Genomic DNA, 13,030 nt, shown 5'->3' with positions numbered 1-13,030 from the left:
AGGAAACAAAAGTGGAAGTAAAACAAGACAGTATTTGATTATGTTGTGCTGTTGCACATGGTTGGCATTCAAAAGTTGTTGGTTAAAGACCTTATTGTTATCCATTCCTTGGATCCTCAAAACAAAGGCTGTTTCTTAGATGATGGGAACTCCTGACTATCCCCAGCTTGAACTTTTAATGCCGACTTTGCATTTGAAATAATAATAATAAGGAACTTATCCAACGCAATTATTATCAAACCAGTAATCAGTTTAGAGTTACTCATCTAAGTGACTGTGCGTTACTAATTTTGTCATTTTTCTTTGTAAAAATATGTTCTGTTTTTTTGCGCTGTGTTGAATGACAAGTCAGCATGAGGAAACGTCATGTGTATCATACCTGTTTTCTATCTGGAAATACCGTCACTATTCTGAGTGCATGTCTTTCATTTTTTTAAATATGAAAAACATGTAGTTTGTTGAGGAAAAACTACATGTTTTTCATGAAAAAAAACATGTTTTTAAGTTTAGCTTAAAATCATAGGGTTTTTTAAGATGAACTGTCAGGAGAAACATTGATGATGTCAATGTTATAAATGTCCTGATAAAGGGAGTATTCACAAGATTGGTTGTGATTTTTAGATTGAGGAGGAGTGTTGTTGTTGGCAGCTGCTGGATGTAACTAATAAAATCTTCCACTAACTACGAGAATCTTTGGCTCTCATATTTGCTTTATGTGGATAATGTGGTATGACCGGCTTCTTTAGCTTCTGACTTTCTGCATCCAAAGTTATGAATGAATGTGTACTGCCACCTCTTGGTAGGGGGCCAGTTTCTGCCACAAACTAGTTCAAGACTCCTGGTATCTTACTACTGCAGGAAGCCCAGAGTATGGATTATATATCCTCATTCTGGCTTGTGAATGCTTTTGGATCTCACAGAAAAAGCTGAAGCGATTTCAATCCTGAGCTTGCTCCCTCCCACACCCAAGAAAAGTTAAGCAGAAAAAGCACAATAAATAAATAATAAGGAACTTGTTGAACATTGTCTTCTTCTCTCTTAAACAAGTATCTATAAAATAATTCAATGCATGCAATGTTGTCTGAGCAATAAGAACTTGTGAAGGTCAATAAACCCAACTTTATGATATCTAATACACTAATAACAAAATTTCTTTCTAATTTTTGTTATTAGAAAAAATTCATGTATCCTTTTTCAGGAAGAGCTAAAGTCTTTGACACTTTTTGAGTGATGTACTGTATCCTTCATTTCTGATATCAACAGATCTATTTGTATCACGCTTCAACCACTGAAAAACAATTACAATCTTGCTTATGAGTTTGCAATGCTTGTTTCTTTACAGGAAAAATACTCTTATACTACATGTGGCAACAACATAGAAGACGTGTCATAATTACAGTCCCAAGGTGCATGTGGCAACAATACGGAGCACATGTCATAATTAAAGTGTCTTGTTTTGGGGAAATTTTGTATTGTGTGAACAATCAGTTGTAAACTTCCTCTGCTACCCATAAAAGGAGTCAAGAGTCACTCTCTCAAGTATGTAGTTGCTCAACACACCCAGTCCAGGCCCTTTATAACGGCTCCCTCCAGGTGGGAGACACAAGTTGAGTTCAACAAGGAAACATGAAGACATTCACGCTGAGTTTTCTCCTGAGCCTTTCGGCTGCAGTGTTCTGCATGCCGGTGTCGCAGCCTACACAGCAGGAGGAGCAGTTTGCAGAGGTATGTGCACTTGACCTGTATTGAACGTACTGGGTAGTAAGAAACTAAAATGCTCTTTTATTTTAACAAGTTATGTGTTGACTAGCACATGGAGAGCAGCAGATGAAGCCTCTCTGTTCTTTCTCTCCACCAGGACTACCTGAAGAGATTTTTCAACCTGACAGAAGAAAGAGGTCCATCGTTCAGAAGTGGCATCAGCTCAGTGTCTAAGAAACTGATGGAGATGCAAAAATTCTTTGGCCTTCAGATCACAGGGAACCTGGATGCCGACACCTTGGCCATGATGAAGAAGCCATGCTGTGGCGTCCCAGACGTAGACGTTGCTCGGTTCTCCACTTTTGGAAACAATCTGAAATGGGACAAGAATGACCTCACATACAGGTGGGAGATCTCAGAAGATCACCTTTTCAGTGATGTGTTCTATCACAGATGTTGCATGTGCTTTAATGTGGAACATTTTTTATGTCTTCAGGATAGAGAACTACACACCAGACATGCCTGCAGCAGAGGTAGATGAATCCATTGAGAAAGCTCTTCAGGTTTGGTCCAGAGTTCCTCCCCTCAGATTCACAAGGATCTACAGTGGCATAGCAGACATCATGATCTCCTTTGGTCGTGGTGGTGAGTATCAAACTCTTTTCGTGCTTATTTTATTTGACGTTCTAGAAAGAGTTTTTTCTTTGATTGTTTCAATCTTAATGGAAGATGCTTTTTCTAACAGCACATGGTGATTCTTACCCATTTGATGGACCTGACGGTACTCTTGCCCATGCTTTCGCTCCTTCTCCTGGCATCGGAGGAGATGCCCACTTTGACGAAGATGAGACCTTCACTTTCCGCTCTAACACAGGTAAGTTTGTTCTTTATACCTTATACTCTTTCAGCTCTTCCTATGACCTGATTAGTCCAACAAGAGGTGTAACTCATCCTCCGTTTCCTAGGCTACGTCCTCTTCCTGGTTGCAGCCCATGAGTTCGGCCACTCTCTGGGTTTGTCCCACTCCAACGACCCTGGTGCTCTCATGGCCCCTGTGTACTCGTACCAAGACCCAGACACGTTTGTTCTGCCACAAGATGATGTCAGAGGCATCCAGTCACTTTATGGTCAGTATCATAAAATCCATGTTTGAACAAACTAGCATTAGACTAAACTTCTTTCAGAACCTATCCATTATTGATTCCTGAGATTTAATGTAATATACCATCTATTCTCCAGGCAAAAATGAGGATCCAACTCCTCCTGGACCAACTGCTCCCCCCACTCCTGATGTCTGTGATTCCTCCCTGGTCTTGGATGCTGTTGCCACGCTACGAGGAGAGATGTTGTTCTTCAAGAACAGGTATGGTAGAAGCTTAAGTTTCCTTTAATTTGAAGCTGGAGTCAATGATTTACTTTGCAAAAAATCTGCTCCAAGATGTGCCTAATGTTTGTCCATGTGTTTCTTTCCAGATTCTTCTGGCGTATTTACCCCCAGAGTCACACCCCTCAGCAAACTCTCATCAGAAACTTCTGGCCCAACGCCCCTGACAGTATTGATGCTGCTTACGAGAGTCAGCAGTCAGACAGAGTCTTTCTCTTTAAAGGTATTTTATTTCTGTCTTTGTTGACTGATGGTATTTTTATACGCAACCCAAAAGCCTTTACCCAAATAACTACTTCAAACTTTTTCTTGTCAGGTCGTCAAGTTTGGGCTTTCAGTGGCTATGATCTGGTACGGGATTATCCCAAATCGATTTCCAGCTTTGGTTTGCCCAAGAACATCAAGAAAGTTGATGCGGCCCTCAATGACCCAGAGACTGGCAAGACTCTGTTCTTCGTTGGCAGCAATTACTACAGGTGTGTTCAAGCAAGACCAGAAATCATTTGTAAAATGTTGAATTTCTAGTAAAGTCCAAGAAAGTTGGGAGTCTGTTCTCCTTTTCCAAGCAACGATCTTTCATGCTATTTGATCAGAAATAATGACCATATTTTATCTTGTCCTTTTCAGCTATGATGAGACTACAAAGACGATGGACTCAGGATTCCCAAAGCGAGTTGATGAAACCTTCTCTGGAATGACCAGGAAGGTGACAGCAGCTTTACAGTACAGAGGTGAGTCGCTTCCAAAAGCACACGATTAATGACATGACGAAATGACTGCAGTGATTCTGTTCAGTCCTGTTCATTTTTCCACACTAACACATATCATCTCTGCTCTGCAGGTTTCACCTACCTCTACAGTGGACCCTACATGTACGAGTTCAGCTTGAGGACGGGGCGGATGCTGCGTCTGCTGAGAAACAGCTACTTCCTGCCCTGCACCAACTACTAGATCAGCTTTTGAAGAAAACCAATGAAGGTTCAATTAATTACAGGATTAAATCCATAATTCATGATAGAACCTATTTATTATACTATTGTGTTGTCCTATAGTTTCAGATAAATAATGAACCCTTCTATAAAGTGAATGTTTTTTTTATTCTATTAATGTTCATGTATAATGTTAATGTATTATGTTAATGTATTATAGTTTTATGCCAAAATATTTTTTTTAAGTTATTCTAAGTTATTTTTTATTGTAATTTATTTATATTATTTGGACAGTCCAATTTTGTGTGTTATTTACTTTTTACAAATTAATTTATTACATTCATTGTACAAATGTGACTGCCTCAACAAAGTAATATTACAAATAGAATTACACAATAAAAAAATGCTGTTTTGTGTATTTTGGTAAACTCAGTTATCATTTGAAACCAACCAATTTCTTCATGAAAAATACATGACCATGCATCAACTATAACTGACATGTTATACCCAAATTGAAGTTGTACGTTGTTACATGTTGTCATTCAGCAGGTCGTTTAAATGAAATAAATGTGTTATGATCAAATATGTGATTCTGATTGTTTAATGAGTTTCTATAAGATGAAACAGTTTCATTTGATCAGTTCAACAGAAATATTCAAACTTGGATAAAAGTTCTTTTAAATTTAGTCTGAAATATTGATCCTTGATGTGGCTGTAAACATAATATATAAAATATTTGACTTTTCCACCATAACAAACATAAATAACACTTTGCACAGATGACGTTTTTAAAACAGAAACGAGAGCCTGATCAACTGATTTTGCATTTTATTCGTTTGCCGAGGCGTTAACTTGACTCATGAAACTTGGAATCAAATTACAAGTTTGAGTCACAAGTTTAATAACTTTAGACTTGACTTGATGAAATCACAAGACTTGACTTGCATTTTTACACCAATGACTTTTGACTTTCTCAGGATTTGAGTTGTTTACTTTGAAAATACTTTATATCCAATACCAAACATTACAACTGAACTGTACCTGTAGCGTAAGCCAACTTGCTGAATACCTCTGGCCTATTATCAGCATTTCCTCCCTCCTCCTGTCGCTGCAACTTGAACTTTGAACTCCCTGTTCAAACTGCTTTCATTTTGCTTCCTATGAAAACACAAGAACAAGCCAGTGGTGGTGAAGCCTTTTCACCCAGCAGAGGAAGGCGAGCGTAAACTGAAGGAATAAAAATAAACAAAGAAAAATCTGTACAACCAAACAAAGCATAAGCTTTGTGTTGTTGGAGCGCAGTGAGGAAACTTGGGCCCCATGACAAAAAATTTAATTGGGCCCACCAGTTGTTACAGTTTCTAGAGTATTTGACCCATAAAAAGCGGCACAATCTTAAATGCATGCAACTGCCTTGCTTTCTTGTCATGACAGTTTGTTATGACACAGATAATCTGTGAAAAAATTAATCTCCTCCACCTCCTCCGGGACCTACCACTGATGACTAAAGATTGTGATTGACATCTCTAAAACTCACCTCCTGCCTCTGACTGATTGTTTCTAGAGAGCAGTAGTCTGTTAGCTTAGCTACAGACTACTGTTTGCCTCCATTTCTAGTAAAATGGAAATTGCCTCCATTTCTAGTAAAATGGAGGCAAACAGTAGTCTGTAGCTAAGCTAACTGTGCTAAATGGTTGATAATCTCACCCAGTCTTGTTCTAACTGCTGGCTGAACGTCACAGTCAAGCGCGCCAAGCAGGAACGAACCATTTCATGCAGATCCAGAGGGGTGTTCAGGGCAAATATAGATGTGTGCTTTTTGGAAGGTGTAACATTTAATTTATGCTGATAAAAACAATTTTAAAATCACGATATAATTAATTTTGTAATTGACAGGGCCCCAATTTTTTTTCTATTTCTATGAAGAAAAAAAAAATAAATAAATAAATAACTGTTTTATGGAGGGCCCCCTGTCGGTCAGGGGCCCTTGGAATTGTCCTAACTTTTCCTACTTCACGGCGTCCCTGTCTATGCAATATTATCAAGACACTTTTAGTAACATTTTAAACACAGATTTAACCAAATGTCTTAAGGCTGATCCTTTTGCAGTTGCGTAGACATTGATGCGAGAGCTGTCAACTGTTGTTTTAACATTGGTACAGAATGCCAGAGCTGCCACAAATGTGTGGCAATAAATTGGATGATAAGGTCAACTCAAAATGCTCTGAAACAGAGTCTTTTATTCTTTTTTTTTATTTTTTATTTTAATTGGGTTGGTTAGGATGGGATGTTGTTTGTTGCGTTCTAAATTTCACATGCAAAATTTATGCTACAGTTTACTTATTAAATAAATGAATTTGTATTCACAGGGACCAATACAGATCTGGATTTGTTAATCAGGAGGTTCTGAGGAAATCCCACTGACCGGTCTAATATTTGGGCCACAAGGGCTTGTTATATTTTTTTTTATTATTTGAATCGGTGTGCAGTCATAGCACGGGTTCAGTGGTGGTTTCTAATATGGCCGAAATGGGCAAACTCCCAGGGCGGCATCTTGTGTGGGTGGCATAAAAATTGAAGGCTGAAGATGAGTCCTAATACGACCCTGGTCTAATCTTTATGACAAAGTGTTTATTTTACATTTCTTAAATTGGTCAACGTTAGTCTTTTTAATTTTCAGACAGTTTGTAGTAACCTCCCATAAACCGCAGAACTAACACAAGTGATGAAGATTAATTAATTTTCTTACTCCATTACAAAGTGATCAAACGGCAATATAAGTATGGACTATCAACCATGATAATAAATCAGATAACTTTAACTAAAATCATAGACAACAGAAAAAAAAAAAAGAAAAAAAAAACCTTTAGAAATGTTGTATAAATGTGCAGTGGGGTGAATTAAAAGACTAAATTTTCCAGATTTTTTTTTGTAGACCTACTGCTTTTGTTAGTGACAAACTTCAGTAACAGAGGATGTGATGGAGCCACAAGAATTTCATCCTTCTTTTAAAAAAAAATCAGCTCAATATGCAGCTTGGCTTCAGATACCTGCTCAACTCCAATAGCCTTGCTGGTTAATTCAATAATATGCTCCATTTTTTAAAGATCCTGATTAATACTAGTTAATATAACAACTTAAGTGTGGCTATTGTTATCTTAAAAACTAAGGTGTTTATTGAAAGCTAATTGAGTCATGGGACCTGAAGAATCATTTTAATACGTATGTATGGAATTTCAAGTTTTTAATTAGACATTATTTATAACCTGAAATGATAAATTGCCAATTAAATCTAATGGTTAGCACTGCAATCTGCAAACTTCACAATAATAAAATTAAAGGGTCAAATTTCCAGTATTTCTTTCATTAAAATTTAATGATTTTCTTGTTTATGTTATTATTATTATTAGGCGACTTGAGAGTTGCATGTCTTGAGTTTGGGACTTACATGTCTTTGCTTATAACCTGAGCGGTAATAGAGACGCATTTGTGATGTGAAAAGCAATAGTGACCTCTGGCGGTCAGTGATATTATCTGCCCTGATACTGAACCTGTAAGACAGGGGTGGCCAAGTCCAGTCCTCGAGAGCTACCATCCTGCAACTTTCAGATNATTTTATTGGACGTTCTAGAAAAAGTTCTCTTTGTTCAAATTTAAAGTTATTTTCTTCTAAAAGCACATGGTGACAACAGCCCTTTTCACGGTACTGGCGGATATATCGCTCACGCCTTTCCTCCTTCTCCTGGCATCGGAGGAGATGTACACTTTGACGAAGATGAGACCTTCACTTTCCGCTCTAACACAGGTAAGTTTGTTCTTTATACCTTATACTCTTTCAGCTCTTCCTATGACCTGATTAGTCCAACAAGAGGTGTAACTCATCCTCCGTTTCCTAGGCTACGTCCTCTTCCTGGTTGCAGCCCATGAGTTCGGCCACTCTCTGGGTTTGTCCCACTCCAACGACCCTGGTGCTCTCATGGCCCCTGTGTACTCGTACCAAGACCCAGACACGTTTGTTCTGCCACAAGATGATGTCAGAGGCATCCAGTCACTTTATGGTTTGTGCCCCCCAAAAAATTAATTTTGTTTGTTTTTTTAAACAAACTAGCAACAGAGTAAAAAAACTTTTCTGAACTTTTCTGTTATTAATTCCTGGGATTCAATTTTAATACCCAGGTAAAAACGAGGATCCAGTGCCTCCTGGACCAACTGCTCCCCCCACTCCTGATGTCTGTGATTCCTCCCTGGTCTTGGATGCTGTTGCCACGCTACGAGGAGAGATGTTCTTCTTCAAGAACCGGTAGCGTAGAAACCTAAGTCTCCAATAATGCCAGCTGGAGTGAACAATTTATATTTTAAAATAACTGCTCCAAGATGTAGCTTTAGCTTCTCTCTGTCTCTTCTCAGGTTCTTCTGGCGTAGCTACCCGCAGAGTTACACCCTTCAGCAAACTCTCATAACAAACTTCTGGCCCGACGGCCCTGACAGTGTTGATGCTGCTTATGAGAGTTACCAGTCAGACAGAGTCTTTTACTTTAAAGGTATTTGATATCTTTGTTAATCGATTGCATTTTTGTATGTTACCCATACACCAGACACCAAAATAATTTTTTTTTGACAGGTCGTCAAGTTTGGGCTTTCAGTGGCTATGATCTGGTACGGGATTATCCCAAATCGATTTCCAGCTTTGGTTTGCCCAAGAACATCAAGAAAGTTGATGCGGCCCTCAATGACCCAGAGACTGGCAAGACTCTGTTCTTCGTTGGCAGCAATTACTACAGGTGTGTTCAAGCAAGACCAGAAATCATTTGTAAAATGTTGAATTTCTAGTAAAGTCCAAGAAAGTTGGGAGTCTGTTCTCCTTTTCCAAGCAACGAGCTTTCATGCTATTTGATAAGAAATAATGACCATATTTTATCTTGTCCTTTTCAGCTATGATGAGACTACAAAGACGATGGACTCAGGATTCCCAAAGCGAGTTGATGAAACCTTCTCTGGAATGACCAGGAAGGTGACAGCAGCTTTACAGTACAGAGGTGAGTCGCTTCCAAAAGCACACGATTAATGACATGACGAAATGACTGCAGTGATTCTGTTCAGTCCTGTTCATTTTTCCACACTAACACATATCATCTCTGCTCTGCAGGTTTCACCTACCTCTACAGTGGACCCTACATGTACGAGTTCAGCTCAAGTACGGGGCGGATGCTGCGTCTGCTGAGAAACAACTACTTCCTGCCCTGCACCAACTACTAGATCAGCTTTGAAGAAAACCAATGAAGGTTCAATTAATTACAGGATTCCATCCATAATTTATAACAGTAAAACCTTTACATGCCATTGTTTTGTGCCAATGGCACAAAACAATGGCATGAAGGTTTGAAATGAAATGAAATGAAATTTTATTCGAACATGATACAAATATAAAAATAAAATAGTGCACAGTAACAAGAAGTGCATAAAAAAGAAGAGAAAATACAGATTTTTTGTTTCAGTTAACATATCATGCTCAAAATGGGGTAGGAAGAAGTGAGAACTTATAAACTCCTACCCCCTAAACACTTGAAACTTTAGAGTCCTACTGTCATTAAAAAAATCAAAATCAAAGTGGCAGTCAGAAGTAACAGTTACTAATAACAGTTAGGTTCTATACAGGTTCTGTATAGAACCTTCTTCTATACAGTCTTTCTTTTTATATTGACCTGATATATTTATATGCCAAAATGTTTTTTTTAAATTGCACTATCTTTATATTTATTTCAGTTTACTTTGATTATTTAGACTGTTCAATTGTTTAACAATTTTCTGTTGTTTGCTTCTAATAAATAAATCAAATGTCACTTTCGCTGCATGAATGTGGATTCCTTTTCGAGTGTATGAATAATTCTGTATTTCTGTATGAGTATACTATCTAAAGGGAATGATGTCATCGGGGGGAAAAAAAAACTTTTTGTGTGTTGTCACACATGTCAGTGTTATAATTTGAAATGATTTTCTTGAAATAAAAACATCTTAAATGATAAAAGTTGACCCTCTGACTTGTGCCCACAACTGAGTTTGGTAAATGTTCTGTTCTTGCACAGCACTTAAAAGCCCAGATGGCCCCAAAGTGACTGGCACTTTTCACATTTCAGTCATTCACTCATTCACACTCACTTGCTGATAGTGGCAGTTTATGAATATGTATAGCAGACTGACTGAGGTGAGGCTCCCATGCACCGGCGCCACTCGGCCCTCTGACCACCACCTCGTTTTGGATTCTTGATTTTCAAATGGGATAGATACTCGCATCATGTACTCTCGTGATGAAATCACGTACTCTGGTGATGAAATCGCCTGATGATGACATGGCAGAGTGTGTATATTCACCAGAAAAGGGATCTTTCTAGCAATAACCACAATGTTAGCAACATTTCTTTGGAGAACTAATAAATACCACAAGCGATTAAAAGTAACATCTCGGTGTGCAATAGTGTTGAAAGAAAGAGAATTGATACCATCTATTGAAGCTATTTGCAAATTAAAAATGTTTTTTTGTTTGTTTTGGTTAATTTTTTGTACTTTATGTATTTTACTTTTTAAGATTTGCAAAAACTGATGAGTAAAATGAGTAAGAACAATATTTGTATTAGACATGTAACGAAAATAAATTATATCTACATTTAGATTCTTTCCAAAATGGTGATGTGAAGAGTGCCTGTAATGTAGAAAACCTTAATTATGTTTATGATTAATGCAATCATATGTGTTTTTAGTACTGTAGCACATTTTTAATGTATCTGCAATCACTGCTGTTGAGCAAATCTTCGTAGACGGCACATTGCTTATCAGTCATTATCGTTCCTCGCAGCGTCCTGTGGTGTGCAAGTGTTGACAGAACGTAGATTTCCATTCACAATGTAGAACATGCTGGGCTAAGATTAATAAAAGTCTGCGGGGGTGGACAGTAAATCTACATGCTGACTCACAAAACTCCCTAACTGTCAGAGTTTAGATTTCCTGTGAATCAACAGATGTCACCTTAGCGTTCATCACCATTCAAAGTTGCAGTACAATTAATCATGTCTGCAGATTTATGATCTGAACATAATAGTATCAACATGATAACAAAATATTCATTTGGAAGGCCCAATGAAATGCAATTGTTGTTTGAAAATAAGTAAAGCCGGAAGGCGCATTCGTGCATTTCTATCATATGTTAAAAGAAAAAAATCTGTCAAATGCCTGTAAAGTCCATCCATGTTGAATCCCCTAAGAGTGAAATTCAACAACCAATCAAATTATTTCAGGCTAATATAAAACTCATTACACATGAAAAACATATTGATTTATTTGTCATTGAAAGATAATGTTGATGGAAAGAGCCAGGTTTCAAAGGTTTCAAGAGGCCATCCTAAAGTGGGACACTATGATGTGTGGGAGACGCACGAAAATTGACGGCATATGTTGGAGTTGACTGAGCTGTGATTCAGGAATAGGCTTTCGAATGGCGAACTGTACAGAAAAGGCTTTGAGTTTCGTAAGTGTCCCATTAAATGTATGACAAGTGTCTGGTAACTCTCTAACGGGGTCAGGAGAGGTTGGAGGTCCGGTTTATTGTTTGGTCCTAAGGGAAAATGGGGAACCAGAGTTGTCAAAGTGCTATTTACGTTCATGAGCTTGATCTCAATTGTATTTAAGTGAAAAGCATGTGGGTCAGGAACTCAGGGTCTCATGTTGACTCATGGATTTTTTCTTGGTGTCTTTAGGGCACGACAAGGGAGTGTACTGGAGCAGTTCACAGTTTGTAGGAGAGAGTCAGTACATCAAGTCTGAACAAATAGTTCTCAGTCAGAAAAAGCTGAAAACTATGGGATCTGATTTTTCTTCAAGCAGAGCAGTTCAAGGATATGGTGTCTTGTTCACAAGCTGGACAATGCAAAGATCTGAGCTGTAAAGCAAAGCTCTTATTATTTCAGTCTATTGATGGTTTGACACTTACCTTTGGTCAAGAATTATGGAAGGTAAATTAAATGCTGAGATGCCGCACAAGCAGCTGAAATGAGCGATCTGTGTGGGGAAGCGGAGCCGGCTCAGTGAAAGGGTGAGGAGCTCCACTATTTGGAGACAACCTGAAGTGGAGCTGCTTTCTACAAAGAAAAGCTATGAGTTGTGAAGTTCATTTCACCGTCTGCAGGGAGCTTCCTCCTTTTATTCAATGTGCCACTCTTTTATTAGACTGTAGGTTAGACTCAGAACCCTGTGGAGAAACTGTATCCCCCCTTCTGACCTGGGAGTCTTTTGGTATCCACCCATAATGACTTGGTAAGTGTTGGTTGAGGAGAGGAATCTCTGAGATTAGATGGATAAATTAATAATATTGCAACTTCTTGAAAATGTGTCTCCTGTTTATTCCAGATTGATTTGAAAAAGTTATAATGTACAGAACGCTGTCTCACAAGGATAAGTTTGTGAGCTTCAGTATTCCTTACCACAACCCTCAATCGTATGCATCATTTATAAGTCATTTTTTACAATTGAGATTTTTTTTTTATTTTAATTAATTAATTCAGAACTTTAATTTATTGAAATCGGTTTATGAAGACAGGTAACGTTGTTAAAATGGTTTGTAATAAACACTTTTTTCTATGTGACATCATCAAATTATTCAATGAAAACATATATAGATTTTTTTTGGCAATGCTTTAACATACTGGTAAAATATATTAGCACCACTAACAGAAACTTTACAGTGTTATATACTTCTTTACAGTATTTATTTCTTTTTATGACACATGAAAAGTCTTCCCAAGGTGCATGTCCATGTACGGAACGCATGTCAAAATTAAAGAGTCTTGTTTTGGGGAAATTTTGTATTGTGTAAACAATCAGCTGTAAACTTCCTCTGCTACCCATAAAAGGAGTCAAGAGTCACTCTCTCAAGTATGTAGTTGCTCAACACACCCAGTCCAGGCCCTTTATAACGGCTCCCTCCAGGTGGGAGACACAAGTTGAGTTCAACAAGGAAACATGAAGA

At 38.0% G+C, this 13,030-nt stretch overlaps 2 protein-coding genes and 1 long non-coding RNA gene across 4 annotated transcripts in view; 2 read left to right on the top strand and 1 right to left on the bottom strand.

Annotated features, from left to right (window-relative positions):
- Positions 1 to 1,337: 1,337 nt before the first annotated feature.
- LOC106951598 (collagenase 3-like) lies at positions 1,338 to 9,359 on the top strand. Of its 2 annotated transcripts, XM_015039240.1 has the most exons (11): positions 1,338 to 1,725; positions 1,859 to 2,106; positions 2,198 to 2,346; positions 2,447 to 2,575; positions 2,667 to 2,828; positions 2,941 to 3,064; positions 3,175 to 3,308; positions 3,402 to 3,561; positions 3,713 to 3,816; positions 3,927 to 4,063; positions 9,297 to 9,359. In XM_015039240.1, exons 1-10 carry the CDS (start codon positions 1,627 to 1,629, stop codon positions 4,034 to 4,036), a joined length of 1,419 nt encoding a protein of 472 aa, XP_014894726.1. In that variant the 5' UTR covers positions 1,338 to 1,626; the 3' UTR covers positions 4,037 to 4,063; positions 9,297 to 9,359. The 2 variants fall into 2 exon arrangements, with proteins under 2 accessions (XP_014894726.1, XP_014894724.1); XM_015039238.1 differs by lacking the exon at positions 9,297 to 9,359 and having other exon boundaries at positions 1,339 to 1,725; positions 3,927 to 4,597.
- On the bottom strand, positions 1,988 to 5,109 carry LOC106951600 (uncharacterized). Its single transcript, XR_001425840.1, has 3 exons — positions 5,056 to 5,109; positions 3,938 to 4,041; positions 1,988 to 2,074 (listed from the first exon to the last, which is right to left on the bottom strand). It is a non-coding gene; the product is annotated as an uncharacterized LOC106951600 (long non-coding RNA).
- Positions 6,544 to 13,030, top strand: part of LOC106951556 (collagenase 3-like) — a 21,647-nt gene continuing 15,160 nt past the window's right edge. The window contains exons 1-5 of the mRNA XM_015039184.1: positions 6,544 to 6,572; positions 7,674 to 7,819; positions 7,911 to 8,072; positions 8,191 to 8,314; positions 8,422 to 8,555. Coding sequence (XP_014894670.1) covers positions 6,544 to 6,572; positions 7,674 to 7,819; positions 7,911 to 8,072; positions 8,191 to 8,314; positions 8,422 to 8,555 — 595 coding nt within the window. The remainder of the gene's footprint in view (positions 6,573 to 7,673; positions 7,820 to 7,910; positions 8,073 to 8,190; positions 8,315 to 8,421; positions 8,556 to 13,030) is intronic.

This window comes from Poecilia latipinna, unplaced genomic scaffold (genome assembly GCF_001443285.1).
Source record: "Poecilia latipinna isolate Pla-1442-1.1 unplaced genomic scaffold, P_latipinna-1.0 Scaffold465, whole genome shotgun sequence".
Lineage (NCBI taxonomy): Eukaryota > Metazoa > Chordata > Actinopteri > Cyprinodontiformes > Poeciliidae > Poecilia > Poecilia latipinna.
This window is presented reverse-complemented; position numbering and strand designations above follow the sequence as displayed.